At 41.1% G+C, this 15695-nt stretch overlaps 1 protein-coding gene and 1 long non-coding RNA gene across 2 annotated transcripts in view; one reads left to right on the top strand and one right to left on the bottom strand.

Moving 5' to 3' along the window:
- Positions 1–1411: 1411 nt before the first annotated feature.
- Positions 1412–15695, bottom strand: part of TIMM23B (translocase of inner mitochondrial membrane 23 homolog B) — a 29421-nt gene continuing 15137 nt past the window's right edge. The window contains exons 6-7 of the mRNA XM_006112397.4: positions 13078–13188; positions 1412–1913 (exon numbers count right to left, since the gene is read on the bottom strand). Of these exons, the coding sequence (XP_006112459.2) occupies positions 1798–1913; positions 13078–13188 (227 nt within the window). The 3' untranslated portion in view covers positions 1412–1797. The remainder of the gene's footprint in view (positions 1914–13077; positions 13189–15695) is intronic.
- LOC142830378 (uncharacterized) lies at positions 1913–11944 on the top strand. The gene is made up of 2 exons (XR_012905563.1): positions 1913–6209; positions 6540–11944. It is a non-coding gene; the product is annotated as an uncharacterized LOC142830378 (long non-coding RNA).

Genomic DNA, 15695 nt, shown 5'->3' with positions numbered 1-15695 from the left:
CTGCTCATCCCCACCTCCAGGAGCCATGTGCTGCTGTGAGCAGAGGTGAGCCAGGCACAGGTGGAAGAGGCTTTGCCTCTGCCCCCCAACACAATCTTGCAGCTCCCATGGGGTGGTTCTCCCCCCCCACCACCACACACACTCCCAGCATTCAGAGCAGCACATAGACCCCATAGTTTAAGCAGTCTGCAGGGACATGGAAGGGAAAGAGCCTACCGAGCAGATCTGGCTGGTAGCCACCCACGTTAGCAGATACTATTCCATGAAGAGCCACCTCTGAGTTGTAAGAACTTCCCAGCACTAAGCAAGAACACTACTACAGTAAAGAAGATTCCTGTAGACAAACTGTCTCAACAGCCAGAGGATGGGGTTAAGAAAAAGCAAAGGAGGGTTTATTTTGAAGAGAAGGAATCATATTAGACTAGATTCCTAGTAGGATCATAGGCTTTTTAAAATGAATTGGATTAATAGGTACTTCTGTAGGATGGCTCTCTGAAGCATACACTCAGCTGTAGGCATCTGAAGTTAAAAGTAGCTGTAACATTTTTGTAAGCAGTAACTGTTAACATGTTATATACTTAAGGAATCCCCTACCCTACTTGTAGTTCTGCCCACACTTAGGATGACGACTCTTCCCAACTCTGAACAGCAGTATTCCCCATTGGCTGCAGGGGAGTTGCTCCTGATTTACTTTAATGTAACAAGGAGAATCACTATATTTATGCTGAGAAGCATGGGCGTGAAGACAGCTTGTGGAGAAATTGTCCTTTTTCACTGTCAATGAAGGTCCAGATTTCTTTATAAGCCATTAAAAAAAAATCTTGCTCGACTCCCTGGAGAAGTCTATCAGGCTGAGATGGATGGCTTTAGGAGAAACTGTTTTCTGAACAGTGCTCTACTGTTTGCTTGGTTTCAGTTTACTGAACATTTTAATTTTGGAGAACTCACCTGTTTCAATGTGAAACTATTCTGCAGCAATATAGATTTCTCAGTCTACCCCTCCTAGAGCTTGCATGAAAAAAATGAATCCCTCTGTCAGAATAGAAACAAATACAACAGCCAACTCAATTATCCCCTTTAAAACTATCACTTCGCCAGTTACCTAGAAGCAGGAGCGAGCTGCCCCATGGCTTTTCTATTCTATTGGATTTCTACACATTGCTCCTTAAAACAAAATGCCCTGGACTGCATGTTCCTTTGCCTTGTCAGGCAAAAGAGGGTCAGCTGAGAAAAAGCACTACATTGGTACCATGCTTCTCTCTACTCCTGAAAATAGTTACCATTTTCATGGTGCTTTTGCCATTAATACAGCCCTTAGCTTGTGTTTACTGCTACTGACAGACTCCACCTGAATTAACACTAGCTTACAAAACCACTTTTGGTTTTGCAGCTGTTAACTGAAGTGATCAGCTCTAGACACACAAACTTTATTGGCTAGAAAGCAGCACAACTGTAATACACCAATAACTGAATGAACTTGGTGGCATAGCACTGTCTATGTGAGCCACGTTAGGGGACCAGAGCTTGGAGCTCAGATCCAGGTCTAACATAGTGGCATGCTGTGGAGACAATCTGCCTTTTGAAGAGAAGTTAATGGCCACACTGTTCCCTTGCTGACCAGAAGTAACGTGCCAGTCTTGGTAAATGGTGTTAATGAATTTCCTCACAGTACACTCGCTTCCATTTAGTTTCACACTAATTGTAGATAAAATATGAGAAGACATCACCAGACTGTTTTGAAATCAATTTGATTGGTGAACTACATGAACGTCCTACATTCAGTTCTTGTGACCCTGCTCAGAGGGACTGTCGTTGTACGGAACCCTTCATATGCTCCCAGTTGTTATAGAGAGCATAGAGGCCAGTAAGCATCAAGCCTGCAATGCCTCCTCGTGCTATTCCTCTCAGTCCACCTGGAAAAAAAAAGAAATATCATTAAATAAAACCTATAGAAAGTGCAGCTCATTTCAGATTCTAAGAGGATCTTACGTACAAGAAATGGGAGGACAAGCAAACAACAGCCAGCAGTCAAAGCAGATGTGAGCTTCTGCAACAGAACTTTTTTGTATCAGGCCTTAGTCCTTTAATAAAGATAAACAGAACTGTTCCTAGTTCTTATTGTTCAGTTAATTTTGGAATAAACTGGGGGACTAGGATTAGTCATCAAGCATTAGAAGTGGATCAATTGACATTTCCTAGTATCAGGCCTTTGAGGTCAACGAAAAGGCAATGAAAAAACATTTTATCCAGCCACCACACACTCACATGGAAATACACTAAAGCTGTTGGTTAAAAAAATTCTACTACTAATGGTAAAATGTGAGTTTAGCTGCCCAATGATCGGAATATAAATCAGATGAAGTTTTTAGTTGTTTGACTATTCGTATTTCAGTTCTATGCACTGTTTAACATCCTACACTGTTAACCACTGTTACAGTAGAGAAAGCTGAATTCAAGCAGTAAAATGGAGACTTCTGGGCTACGTCTACATTGGCATGATCTTGCACAAATACTCTTTAACACAAGAGTTTTTGCATTAAAGTATTTGCGCAAGAGCATCTACACTGGCATGTGCCTTTGTGCAAGAGCATCCGTACCAATGTAGACGCTCTCTTGTGCAAGAAAGCTCTGATGGCCATTTTAACCATAGGGTTTTCTTGCGCAAGAAATTCATGTTGCCTGTCTACACTGGCCTCTTGTGCAAGAACAGTTGCGCAAGAAGGCTTATTCCTGAGTGGGAGCATCATAGTTCTTGCGCAAGAAGCACTAATTTCACACATTAGAATGTCAGTGTTCTTGCACAAGAACTCCCCGCCAGTGTAGACAGGCAGCATGTTTTTGTGCAAAAGCGGCTGCTTTGGCGCAAGACTGCGCCAATGTAAACACAGCCCTGCAGTTTCCTAACATCTTAGAGCTTCCTTGGACAGTGTCAAGAATACTCTGCACATGCACTAGTATCAGGGACAGGATTCATAATGGTCACTGATTATTGGAACCTTCAGTGAGACAGCCTAAGTTTCAGACTATGTCCACACTGCAGGGTTTTTCTCCTGGAAAAGCTCTGCCATATTCAAGGAATGAGTCTGCTTTTCTGAAAATTTGGAAAGGCAGACGCATTTTTCTGGCATCCCTGTAAACTTTGTTCTATGAGGAAGAAGGGATATTCTGAAAGAGGGTTTTTTCCTGACATTTGGCCCTGTGCAGACAGGCCAAATGTCGGAAAAGCCTCTTTCGGAAGAAAAGCAGAAAAAGACACAAATTGCAATTTGAAATGTGCGTATCTTTTTCCGACTTTTCCCTGCAGTGTAGGCATAGCCTTCTAAATGGATTTGTTTTAAAGCTAGCTATGAACTGCCTGCTAGGTGGGAATCAGAAGTAATATCAGGGGAATTCCAAAAATTCTTCAGTCTTAAACAGAAAAAGGACAAGTGCCATGGTAACCTGTGCCTATTCACCAATTCCTCCTAGGGAATTAGTTGTCTCCTCTCTAAACTGCCCACGGTTTGGTAGGTTACTTGTGGTGGGACAAACCTGTTAGTTTAATCTAAACGGAGGCATCATTAAGCAGGATCTCTCTGAAGCTATGTTTTAAATCTATTTGCATTGGGATTAGGTGTGTAATAGAACCAGGAAACAGCAGAGGGACTAACTGATGACCTACCTTCTATAACTTTGTAGCCAGATTAGCTGTGCTTACATAAGCTACAAGGATCCCTTGTTTGTAGTTAGCCTCCTAAATAAGTGGGTTGTTTCTCAGAAGTACTGAGCATCCAAGTAGCTCCTTATAAAGCCTATGGAGGTGACGAATGCTCAGCAACACTGAAAATTATACTTACGTATCTAAAACAGGATGTAGGAGTGGCTTCTGTTTTTGAAAATTAGTCTTGGGCACACAGCACAAGAGGAGGTAAAGAGCTGGCAGGACATTTGTGCAGTAATCATCATGAGGAGAGGACAACAAAACCTTAACACCCATCCCATCCCGGAAAAACCCAAACGTAACCTTAGCTTGCGCTATGGGAAAGGATTTGCAAGGAGACTAAGTAACGGAAGGCTTTAACCAGTTAGGTATAAAGATAGATCAAAGGAATTTTCAAGATATCACCTATTTATAGAACAAAAACCAGGTACAGTAGCTAAACAATGTAAACCCTTTCTAAAAATCCCTTTCTCCTACAGAAGAGAGGGAGAGGTTGCAAGGTCTACACTGATTCCAGACACTACAAAGCTATTCATTTAAAAGACAGAAATGTTTGGTTGTTGCAATGAGTCGCCTGTCTAGCTATTTTTTGTGCAAGTTTGGACTCTTCAGCTCTGATGGCACTGCACTGCTTAGAACAAACCAAAGGCATCAGGTGGGTAGGCCAAGTCGCTGAGTAATGAAGCCTCACACAAGGCTTTACTGCCCACAACACTTCCGTGAGTAGAGTGGTCTCTGGGTATTCTTGGGCACCTTCCTGATAAGTGAAAAGAACATACTAATAGCTGGAGGTGTTAGCATTTGTTGAAGGCCTAGTTCCTATTGAGTTTCACAAGTTCCTTCTACTCTCCAAAGCATTCAGACACAGGAGTGCATTGCTAATGGAGCGTCCTCCCACTTCCCTCCAGTGAGCTCGATTCTAACTGGCAAACCGCAGTCCCACCAAACAAGTCACTGAGCAGGCTATGCTAAGTGTTCTGACCTGGACCTTGCTTCAGAATCACCCACCCCCATCCCAAGGGTGCAAACTAAGTGATAGGCTAAATTGCCACTCCCCCTCTGCAATCACATTCTGCTAGTCTTGATAGCAAGTTGCTTTGGCACACCCCAGGAGACATACGTAGTCATGCCATTATCTCACTTGGACATGTGCAAGGTGAGGCTCACTTCATTAAAAATTCCAATATTAAACCAGATCATTAAGGGTTAGACAAGTAAAAACAATTTAAAGAAACCACCAATGTTTCTAAGGATACATTCCCTATACCTTAAATCACCCAATGTGTGTCCTGGCTGCTTACCAGATCAGTGAGTGTGCATTTTTATTCTGTAGCATACTGGTTGCATTCAAAGACTACAACTCTCATTCACTGCCTCTTCACAAAACTGGAGCTGACAGAGCAGGGGGAATTGTGTACTCCTGAATGGGCACATTTTAGCTTATTCTTTTCACTGGATTATACAGAGATTTCAGGCAACTTTAATTCCTCCTCATTTTCTGAAAGTTTTAAAAAAGGAAAACTATGGGACAGGGGCTGAAAACAGAAAAATGTCAGCACTGATAACTGCTGGCTATTACTTTAATAGGTAGACAGTAGAAACACTATGCAAAAAAACCTAGTCTTACAAAACATACCAAATAGAACAAAGCAGCTAGTTACATCTAAACATGCCATGGATTCCAGCATCTGCCTCCCAAGTACTTAGAATGAGAAATCTTTCTTTTGAAGCCTATAAAAAAAAATAGCTTCCAAGGTTTAAAGGGCCTGATTTTCAGAGATAAGCAGCATTTTCAATTCCCACAGACTTAAAATGAAGCTTTAGTTAATTGGCATTTCTGAATCAGGCCCACACGTTGTTGGGGTTTTTTTTTTAAACTTATCAGTGTCGTTAAATGTAGATCTAAGAACATTTTCTAAAAGTTCACTATTGTCCTGGGAAAGTTTTGAAAGCTTCCAAGATAGTAATTTCTATACCAATGGGCCTTTGCTGAGGGAAAGTTTTGGTGAATAAATGAAATTCTAGAGAAACAGTTCAGATTCAAATGGATGTAGCCGTATGCTATAGCCTGATCTATACTTAAAGCTTAGGCTCTGTCCACACTACAGACCTTACAGTGACACAGCTGTACTGCTGTAAGGTCTCCCATAGAGACATGTTTTGTGGACTCCACACTGACGCTTTTGTTGGTGAAACTTCTAGGAAGCACAGGTGCTGTGTTTGAAACTAGGAAACTAGTTCCTTTTTTGGTCTGGGTTAAGGGAAAGGCATTTTCTAAATAAACTAAATTTTCATTTAAAAAAACCCAACAACTTTACAGCACTATGATGGCAGTTAGCATCATATTCTATCTATTAACCAATGCAGTATCATCTTCATGAGTCTGCAGACAGCTTCTGTACTTCTGCTGGTGAAATCCAGAATGCTCCAAGCAGCAGTGAAGCTGAGGAAAGTGATCTATTTTACTCTGCTGCTACCTGAGAGAACTAGGAACAGGTAGAAGACAAAGGTAACTATTTAACCCTCAAATGGGTTGTCTTTGATCATCCTCTTGTGTGACTGAAAATCAGTTACTACTACCCATCTGTATATATAACATACCAATGTGTAGCAAGACAGGTCATAAAAATCTCTCCCCCCTTCCCTTCTTCTACCAGATGTGGAACATCTGTTGGATCAGAGCATAGAATTCATGTCAAGCTATCACCTAAGTTGTGACACTATAAAGGTGGCAGACCACACTTGTTGATCATTATGTTTGTAAATTATCTGAATGGATTTCAATTTACAGCTAGGAAGCAAAATCTTCTACAGTTAATTTTATCTTGTTTGTCTTCAGATATCAGCGCCTGTATCTGCAGCAAATTGCAAAATACCTCAAGAGTCTGTCCCTGAAGAAACAAAGGGATTAACCAAGAGAATTGCTACTTCCTAGTAGAGAACTTAAAAAGGCTAAGATTTTCATCAAGGAAACAGAAAACCTTGACTGAACAAAATGGGCCCCAGTTTGCAGTTTGTCTTCTATAGCTTCTTTTACAGCTGGACCATTTTTCTTGAACGTCTGCCCATTACAGTTACTTTAAATTAGTCTCTAGATCTGGCCTAATCAGACTTTGTATTGGTGGCAATGAAGTGATTAGCCCTGTTTTAATTAATTTAAAATTTGTTGATTTTCAAGGATGTGTCCTGTATTTTGAAAAGATGATTGGCCCTTTACTTATTAACATGTGACACTGCTGGTTCAGATGGACCTCCTGATTGCAACAAATATTTTAATTGCAGTAGACATGTGATCCGGAGACACTGATCAGGATCCCCATTTACAAGATGATGTACACATTAATAGAAACAGTCCCTCTCCCAAATGTCAGTTGTCCCTTGCTGTCCCCACAACAGCTAAATGCACTAAGCAGTAAAGAGGGGAAAGTTTCTTGCTGACTCAATGCACTGTGCAAAGAGCTTTGCCTTCAGAGCGGAACAGTTCAGTTGAAATCTGCCAAACTTGTTTTAAGCTTTACTGAAGTTTCCAGTGATTCTTGTTTTGAATTAAAAGAAAGGCTGCTCAATGAGCAAACTCACAAAGATAAGCTCACTTCGTAAGCATGAGTCTGAACATGTATGCATCATAACATCCACTGCAGTAATTCTGATCACAAGCGCTCAACTGTTATTTCTGCCTATTTATAAGGAGTAAAATTCCCAACAGGTAAATTTTTAAACAAGGGGGATACCTTATTGCGTTTATGGGCATTTTTTGCTCATTTTAATCTACATGATGTTACTCTCTTCCATGGGGGGATTTTGGTATATCTTTAAAAGGAAGTGAGACTTTGAACTTGAGCTCATTTGAATCACTTCTCCATAAACTTTTACAATATCTTGCAACCCGAGGGGGAAGACGAAGAAGTGCTGCTGACAGGCTTTTTCCTGAGATTATAAATTAGTTTACAAGACTGCTTTTGGCAGGCAAAAAGTGGAGCAAAGGCATTCTACAAAATGAACAGCTTATGTGCCTTGATGGCCCAGAGTGTTTTCCCTATAATTCCCTACAATCCTTATAATACTGGTAACAGAAACATGAGCTTTCCTTTTGTCTATCACTAAATGTCTAATTGGAACATCCAGTGTAAAGTGTGATCCCAATATGTGTCCTGACAAGCTGCAAGGGTAGTGGAGCAGTTAATATTGTACTTAACTAGCTGCAGTTCTAGTCTCAAATCACAGCATTTAAGCTTCTACCAAAGCATGAATAGAAAAGCTTGGAAAATGTTGTCCAGAGTGATCCGTGTATGCTTCCAAAGTTCATTCTTGTTTTGTTGCTTAAGAGTCATTTCTAAACATTTGCTAATCTAGACCTTGTTGATTATCTAAATTCTGCACAACAGTTCTCTATTCTAATCTTATGACATCTTTTGTACATTTTAACAGTGTATTTAAAACTCTCACAAGGACAAAACGTTAGTTTGGGGCATCAATTTTCTAAGTAGCAACAGAATGCACTAGACTGCAACAATGGCCAGTCCATGACCTATTTCTGGCCAGTTTTTCCTCTCAACAAAAGCTCAGCCAATGCAATTTAAAAATCCAGGCAATAAGCAAGCAGACACAGAAATGTTCAATCTCGCAAAGCTACTGCTGGTCTTGAATCACAATGCTACGTCCATGTATTGCTGAAAAAGTTAATGCCAAACATAGTATTGTATATATTTTTAACCTATAAATTGTGTCTATTAACTCATTGCTAAACGAAAAGAGGGAGACATGACACTTGTGTGCAGCAAGAACACAACCTCCGACACAAATGCATCACCCTGTTCGGATTATAAAATGGAGCTGATTCGGAAATTGGGCACTATCCTGCTTTTCCAGCTGCCAGTAAAAGGTGTTCATCATGTTCCCTCTCTTAACATGTAAGCCTCTCCAGGACATGTTAATTAAAAGTAGTATATAGTTCCTGAGCTCTTCACACAGCAGGCAAAGTCACGGTCCCCACCCTGAGGAGTTTAAATCTTTGTTAGACACGACATGACTGGTAGGGATGTTAGAAATCGGTTGTTTTAATAACCATGTAACCGCTAAGAATTTTACTTGGTTCCACCTGGGAGGTTGAGGCCGGCAGCCTGTGTACTCCCAGCTCCAATCCCAGGGAGCCCCTTACTGCTGCCTCTGTACCAGAGGCAGCAGGCAGCCCCTGTACACAGGGGGCCTGAAGGACAGGGGCTGCCACCACCTGTGTTTTCTTTATTTAAAACTCGGACCAGTGGGCTGAGAGACTCAGCTAGCCTGCTGGTCCAAGTTTTTAATTCAGAGCACGTGGGGAAGGAGGGACTGTTAACAGATAATCAGCTCCTTAGCCGTTAACGTCCCTAGTGACTGGTATGATTCAGTGAAATAATTGCTTGTTTCTGCATGGTACACATGAACAGTTTTGATCGGTCAGAATTAGATTTGAGAAACTGTGTTAGGCTATGTCTAGACTGCAGAGTTTTTCTGGGATACCAGTGATATTTATTTTATGAGGAATAAGCGATCTTCCGAAAGAGGAGGATTTTTTGACATTTGGCCCCGTGTAGATGGGACAAATGTTGGAAAAGCCTCTTCCGAAAAAAGAAGCGGAAAAAGATAAGCAAATTGCAAAGTGCGATTTGCATATCTTTTTCCAACACCCCTACTCTCCCGCCCCGCCCCGTAGACAATAGCCTTAATGAGAAGTGCATTTGAAAAGGAGGGTATAATGGATACAGGTAGAAGATTACTGGCATAAGGGCAGCAGGACAGAAAGGGGAGTATAGAAGCATTCAGGTGCATAGGGTAAACTATAGAGCCTGGAAAGATACAGGAATAAAATGAGCATAAAGCTCAAGTAGGAGTGGGGAGAAGATTCAGAGATGTGTGGAGACTAGAAAATGAAGAGGGAATGCATTCCTTTCAACAAATATGAATAGCATCGGTGATGTTCTCTTAAGGAACAAACTTCTCAAACGTAGGAAAGTTGCAATCACACTTATAGTATAGCAGCTAATAAAAGAAATGGAGAAAGTCAGTACGCTGAAGAAATACTACAAGGGAAAGGGTATCCATGCCTGTGTCATCTCAAGACAGGATTAAAGAAATACATGGTCCATAAGATGACAGAGGCGATGGATAAAGGTTTATAAAACAAATGATGTGGTAAAAATAAGTGTTATTTTTCCCTTCATACAACACACAAATCAGGGATCACTGATGACATTAAAAGGCAGCAGGTTCAAAACCAACCAAATGAAGTACTTCTCACAATGCACAGCCAACCCGTGAAACTTGTTGTGAAACACAAAAGTATAACTGGACTCAAAAAAGAATTAGATGGAGGATAGGTCCAACAATGGCTATTAGCCAACATACCAAGAGCATGGAACCATACCCCTGGCTATCCCTAAACATCTGATTGCCAAATGGAGGGACTGGATGGCCGGGATCACTTGATAATCTGCTCAGAGCTCCAGTATAAAGAGGGAGAAAAGCCTGTTGAGAGTCTACGGATTAAGTTTAGAGGCAGAAGCAATGGGGTGATGTTGTGCTTGGTGTCTGCTATAGACCACCAGATCATGTAGATGAGGCTTTCTTCAGACTACTAAGAGAAGCTTCCAGATCACAGACCCTGGTTCTCCTGGAGGACTTTACTCACTTTGTTGGGAGACCACTATAGCAGTACACAGACAATCCAGGAAGTTGTTGGAGAATGCTGGGGATAGCTTCCTGGCACAAGTGCTGAAGGAACCGACCAGGAACCATGCCCAGCTTGACTTGCTGCTCACAAACAGGGAGGAACTAATAGGGGAAGTAGATGTGGGTGGTAACCAGGGAAGTAATGACCATGAAACGGTAGATTTCAGGATCCTGACAAAAAGGAAGAAAGAAGAGTAGCAAAATACACACCCTGGATTTCAGAAAAGCAGACTTTGACTCCCTCAAAGAATTGGATGGGCAGGATCCCCTGGGATACTAACACGTGGGGGAATGGAGTCCAGGAGAGCTGGCAGTATTTTAAATAAGCCTTATTGAAGGCACAGGAAGAAACCATCCCGATGCGCAGTAAGAAAAGCAAATATGGTAGGTGACAAGATTGGCTTACCAGTAAGCTTAAACACAAAAAGGAAGCTTATAAGAAGTGGAAACCTGGACAGATGACTAGGGAGGAGTATAAATATATTGCTTGAGAATACAGGGGAGGTATCAGGAAGGCGAAAGCGCAATTGGAATTGCAGCTTGAAAGGGATGTGAAGGGTAATAAGAAAGGTTTCTACAGGCATGTTAGCAATAAGAGGGTGATCAGAAAGGTTGTGGGGCCCTTACTGGATGAGGGAGGGTGACAGATGATATGGGAAAAACTGAAGTACACAATGCTTTTTTTTGCCTCTGTCGTCACAGACAAGGTCAGCTCCCAGACTACTGACTCTTTTTGGAGGAAAAATGAGGAAGAACGGCTCTTGCGCAAAAGGGTTTTTTTGCGCAAAAAGGAGCCATCTACGCAGCACTTTTTTGTGCAAAAACCTCTTGCACAAAAGGGGTCTGAGGGGTTAATGCAAATAAAGACTGCGACATATGCAAATGAGCACTCCATTTGCATTTCTTCTTGCGGAAGAGAATCGTAGTGTAGATGTAGCTTCAGAGTGCAATCCACAGTGATGTTTGATTCAAAGCCTTAATGGCTTAGGGAACAAGTTACACAACAAACACTAAGAACTTTACAAAGAACGATGTAATTATATTTCCAAAATACAATATACTATATGTTTACTAATGTTTTAAAAACCTCCCAATTACCATACCAAATTCTCCATTCTCATTAAGAAAAAGGCTACTTAAAATTTTTTAGATTTTCATTTTTGTAATTTTATTTTTCTTTGCCATGGTTGTTACTATTACAGACAATACATACTTAGGGATTTTACTGTAATGCTAATGCCAATACAGACATAACAAACCTTGTGTATAGGGTAGACGTTGTACATCTTGACTTCAATAAGTCTTTTGATGCTGTTTCGTGACCTCAAAAACCAACTAGGGAAATATATTATAAATGGAGCTACCATAGGGTGGGTGCATAATGGTTGGAAAATGTTCCCCGAGAGTGGTTATCAGTGGTTCATGGTAAAGCTAAAAGGGCATATCAGGGACAGGAGAGTCTCACTAATACTTATGCTGGAGAATGAAACAAGTAATTTTCAAGGATTCTTTAGGGTTTTTTTTTTTTTTTTTTTTTTTAAGAAAACAAGGCCTATCATAGACTTAAGTTCTGACAGTGAAACTTTCATAGGGTTTTACAGGTCAGATTTCCAAGATACTTTACTCCCTTAAACAATGTTTACTTCTCAGTCCTTTTGCTTCATTTTGCCTTAAGAGGCACTAAAGATTTTACAGTTATTGCTATAACAATACATTTAAGTGGCTATTGTGCATCTACTATATAGCATACCAGAAGCCTTACCAGGCATTGCTTGGTCCTTCAGGGCAGGTGGCTGGGTGTGGGTGGGGTGCAGGAGTCAGAGCAGGGGATGGTGGTTGGAGGACAGGGGTTAGAGGTCTGGAGGGGGAGGGGGCCCTCAAGGGGTGGGAGTAGTCAGTGGCTTCTCCCCAGAGTTGGTCTGAGAGTAGGTGGGACAGCGGGGGCCATGCAGCCCAGCCAGTGGCTGCTCGTTGTCCTCCTGTGGTCATTCTGGGGCCCATCCCATTGTCCTTGTGCAACCTAACCCTGACCTTGCTTTGTGTTATGATAAGAAGCAGCTGCATTCCAAATGTGGAGGTCCTAGCTCTTATCTTTTAGAAGGAGTTCTTAAGCAAATGGACTCAGACGGATACACAGACAGATGCAGAAACTCTCTCAAATATATAGTAGACAATATATTCTTCCATCAAACATTTCCATATTTTTAAAATGCTAATTCATACCCTAATTCATAAATGTAAAACTAGTCTGAAAAATGACTTTAAGAACGCGTTGTGGAGATTCATATTTGCTTAAATGACTTCCAGGTTAAATTTACATAGACAATTTTCCAGTCCTATAAACTCCACATGGCTTCTTTCATTCTCAAACACAAGTACTAATAGATTCTGCACACCCAGAATCACGCAACCCATGCAACCACATTCTCTTTAAAGGCTTTTAACAAATAAATGTGATATACAGAAAGCAGTAAAACAGCTCGCATTCTTTGCTGTGTTGGTTAACACTGAAGCCCTGTGTATTTATAGTTGCAGCTGTGGAAACAACTTTGCTGAGCAAAAGTACACCCCTTTTATACAGTCACTTTTCAGAGCAGAATTGCACTTTAAAAACCTACGTTTTCATTCACACGTTTGACAGGATAATATAAATATTTTTGTGAGTCTACCTGTGCATTTGTATAGCATTCCTGTCATGGTCCCAGCAGCTATTGTGTTCAGGTCATCTTCTGCACCTCGTGTTTTCTCTATGACGACTCCAAATGCGCTGTAAAGCAATGCTGGGAGAGAAATAAGTTATTGGTAAAATATCAAAACATTTACACCAAATTACCTGCAAATGACATACACGTACTAGAAGAGATAAAATTAACCAGGCCTTGAATTGTGGCCTCACTACAGCTTTCAGAGCTGTACATCTGGAGCTCATCATTCATATTTTGCATTTCTTGTTGAGTCTTTGCAATGTCCTTTTACTTCTACCATAAATGCCTTAAGACTGCATCTTTTGTCTTTTCAGTCTTTAATGTTTCATCATTTCTGTTTTGTAAGGAAGACATCGATACCTTATGCACTTAGTTAACAGGAAAGCATTGATCTGAAGAACAGTCTCCATGGCCAAAAGGAATCTATGAATTCTTAGTAAGGGTGCATGAGCCCATACCAGCAAACAAACTAATCTCTGATATAACTTAACAGTATCTAAAATCTTCATACAGGGCAAAGACTAATAAAGAATGTCATGCCACTCAAAACAACAGACACAATACTGTTAACTATTCTTGCTGCTCTAAAAGCCAGTACTTATTCCTCCCCAAACAGGCTCAATTAAAATGCTACTTAATATGAACAAGGATACTGATCTGGCCTTAAGTGTGCAGTGTTATAGGAAAAAACTCTTGTTCTACAGACTCCTCTGAAATGGATCACTCCATAAATGGACACCTGTAACAGTGCAGAACCATCTTTGTTTTGCAGAGACTCTTGAAAACTAACACAAACAGTCAAGTGGGAAAGGAGAGGGTTGCTCCTTATTGCTGACACACACACACAAGGCACTCCACATGGAGAAAAATCATGGCGCTTCCACAGCACCTAAAACAGGAAAACCAATTCTCATGTCATGCCTGGCACTCCTAAGGAGTATAATATGCTGACTAGAAAGGTCATGTTCTATAGGAAATTTGCACACCAGAAGGCCACTGGAATGCATGCCAATATAACTAAGGCAAACACTGAAAAGGAAGATTACTCAAGAAAACAAACACAGCTGTTAAGAATTTGTTAATATTTCACTCATGACACTAGAACCTTGAACTGCAACATGCAGTACTTTTTCCATAGGCATGTTTTCACTATATGGTTTCCAGTCTGATAAGGTAACCATATTTTTAAAATGATAATTCATACCCTAATTAATAAATGTAAAACTAGTCTGAAAACAGGTAAATCTAAGAGAGAACTGTCATTATGAAGTTTTAGTACATCTTGTTCAATATCCTGTCTGACAATGGGAAACAGGCACGTAAAATCCTGTTTAATCAGTTAACCGGTTGAACCGAGGCAGGAGGATGGCTCAGGCAGGCTAGAGCACCTTCCACCCGTGGTGCAGTGGGACAGTATCCTTGAGCTGCTCCAACCTGGCCAAGCTGCCAAGTAAGCATAACCAGTAAGCATTACCCAGTAAGGGTGATGCTTAACGGTTAATCATTCACATCCCTAAAGGCAAGTACCAGAGACTTCAGATGAACAGCAAGCAAAACAATCCCGCACGAGCAGATATCGGGTAATCTGCTCCCCACATCATGTCATCCAGATTTCTAACAGTTGGGCTACGTCTAGACTGGCATGATTTTCCACAAATGCTTTTAAAGGAAAAGTTCTTCCGTTAAAAGCATTTGCAGAAAAGAGCGTCTAGATTGGCACGGACGCTTTTCCGCAAAAGCACTTTTTGTGGAAAAGCGTCCGTGCCAATCTAGATGCGATTTTGCGCAAGAAAGCCCCGATTGCCATTTTCGCCATCGGGCTTTTTTGCGCAAAACAGTTTTTAGCTGTTTACACTGGTCCTCTTGTGCAAAAACATTTCCGGAAAAGGGCTTTTGCCCGAACGGGAACGTCAAAGCATTTGCGCAAGAAGCACTGATTTCGGACAGTAGATCGTCAGTGCTTTTGCGTAAAATCAAGCGGCCAGTGTAGACAGCTGGCAAGTTTTTGCGCAAAAGCAAGTGCTTTTGCGGAAAAACTTGCCAGTCTAGATGCAGCCTTACAGATTGGCTTAAATCCTGAAATACAAAGTATGTTCTCCAAAAATTGGTGTAAATTAATTATGCCTCAGGATATCTGTGAAGTTATCCAATCCCTTTTGGGACACCTTAAATTCTTAGTATCAACTTCCTGCAGCAATTTATTCCCTAGTTTAATCAAACATTCCATACAAATAAATCACTGATCAGGTTTTTTTCCCTTCACCTTGCTATTTCACTGAAACCCTCATCCCTTGTTCTTGCATGAGAGAGGGAGAACAAAAGTTCCTGATTCACATTCTCGCCACAAGCTATCATGTCCCAACTTCTTAGTCTTATTTTCTGAAGGTAAACAACCCCAAACATGTCCATCTCTCTTCAGGCCATTGATCATTCTTGCTGCTCTCCTCCGGAGCCTCTTTAGTTCTGTAATGTCCTTTTAGGATATGTCTACACTGCAGCTGGGAATCAGCCTCTTAATCTGAGTAAGACTGCCTTGTGATAGCAGGTTGAACATAGCAATGTGGACAATACAGCTCAGGCTT

This window comes from Pelodiscus sinensis, chromosome 8, assembly GCF_049634645.1.
Source record: "Pelodiscus sinensis isolate JC-2024 chromosome 8, ASM4963464v1, whole genome shotgun sequence".
In the NCBI taxonomy this organism is placed as follows: domain Eukaryota; kingdom Metazoa; phylum Chordata; order Testudines; family Trionychidae; genus Pelodiscus; species Pelodiscus sinensis.
Note: the sequence above shows the minus strand (reverse complement) of the source record. Positions and strands in the feature narration are given on the sequence as shown.